The sequence below is a fragment of the Lontra canadensis genome, unplaced genomic scaffold (assembly GCF_010015895.1).
Source record: "Lontra canadensis isolate GAN:19392208 unplaced genomic scaffold, GSC_riverotter_1.0 scaffold2970, whole genome shotgun sequence".
Taxonomy (NCBI): Eukaryota; Metazoa; Chordata; class Mammalia; order Carnivora; family Mustelidae; genus Lontra; species Lontra canadensis.
Window position 1 is genome coordinate 1 of NW_022633954.1, and position 1519 is coordinate 1519.

Below are 1519 nucleotides of genomic sequence, written 5' to 3' on the forward strand. Positions count from 1 at the left end.
TAAATCATTAAAAATGTAGAAAATATAAAAATTACAAGGTTACAAGAAAGCAAGATGAATAACAATAATGGCTCTTCAAGTCATTAGAGAATCTATTAGTAACCACACTTAGTCATTAGTGGTAGTTTCCAAAACCTTATTCATTGGAGAGTCTCTGAAACCACTGTGGACTTCAACATGTAGTCTCCGACAAAAGCTTCAGAAGACAGCAATTAATTTCTGGAGAAGGCGAAAAGCTTCCTGAGGGCTGCCTTGACTTCCTTGTTTCTCAAAGTATAGATGAGGGGGTTGAGCGTAGGGCTCACCATAGTATACAGTACGCCAGCCAACTTGCTCTTCTCTGCACTATAGCTGGAGACTGGGCTTATGTAGGCATAGAAGACAGCAGTATAATACATGCATACCACAATGAGGTGGGAGGAGCAGGTGGAAAAGGCTTTCTTCTTCCCCTCTGCAGTCCGCATCTTGAGGATGCTAGAGATGATAAAGCCGTATGACACGATGGTCATCAGGAAGTTCAATATGCCATAAAATGCATCAGCCAGGACAATCATGATGCTGTTCACATAGGTGGAGCTACAGGAGAGAAGCAGCAGAGGAGGGACCTCACAGAAAAAGTGGGTAATGACATTGGGGCCACAGAAATTTAATCGTAGCATCAGCCCCGTGTGGATGGCCGTGTTGAAGGCACAGAGCACCCATACACCTGTAGCCAGCTTGTAGCAGAATGCCTTGCTCATTGTGGTGCTGTAATGCAGAGGATGGCAGATGGCTGCATACCGGTCATAGGCCATGACCGTGAGGAGCAGCAGCTCAGAGGATGCAGACCATGTGAGGAAATAGAGCTGGGCCATGCAGCCCCCATAAGAGATGGAGCTGTCCTTTGACATCAGACCCTCCAGTGCTTTGGGCATGATGGAAGAGGTGCAGATAATATCCATAGTAGCCAAGTTGAACAGAAAAAAATACATGGGGGTATGAAGCCCAGGGTTGAAGGTGATGGCCAAAATGATGAGGATATTACCTATGAGAGCCACAGAGTAGAGGGAGAGGAAACAGCTGAATAAGAGCACATGGTATTCTGGGTGCTCTGAAAAGCCCTGCAGGATAAATTCTGTTACTAGTGTCTGGTTATTCATGGTTCTTGGGCTGAGAGGGGTTTCCAGGACTATCAGGTGAATCTCTACCCACAGCTTCATGTGATTTCCAGGCTAAAGAGAGAAATGAGAGGTATTCTAAAGTAGGCTGCTATCGTTTCATTCATACTTGACATCATGCCATGAGCAATATTATACAGATATACTGGGATTTATTAAGGAAGAGAAACATGCCAATAGGACATTAGGCAAAGGGTATGAACACTTAGCTCATAAAAAGTAAGTATAAATGGCCAATTAAATTCATAAAGCGTCACTCAACCTCAAAGAAATGCAAGTTAAATCAACAATCCAATCTTTATGAACCATGATTTGGCAAAGTTTGAAAAGCCTGGTTTTGACGAACAATAGGATGGGTGCCA

The 1519-nt window shown here is 43.8% G+C and overlaps 1 protein-coding gene across 1 annotated transcript; it reads right to left on the reverse strand.

Annotated features, from left to right (window-relative positions):
• Positions 1 to 212: 212 nt before the first annotated feature.
• Positions 213 to 1199, reverse strand: LOC116863768 (olfactory receptor 13A1-like). The gene has a single exon (XM_032851125.1). It carries the CDS (start codon positions 1197 to 1199, stop codon positions 213 to 215), a length of 987 nt encoding a protein of 328 aa, XP_032707016.1.
• Between the last annotated feature and the right edge of the window lie 320 nt (positions 1200 to 1519).

Bases quoted from the DNA above. Each gene is read 5' to 3' on its own strand.
- LOC116863768 (XM_032851125.1), bottom strand. From the start codon at position 1,199: ATGAAGCTGTGGGTAGAGATTCACCTGATAGTCCTGGAAACCCCTCTC.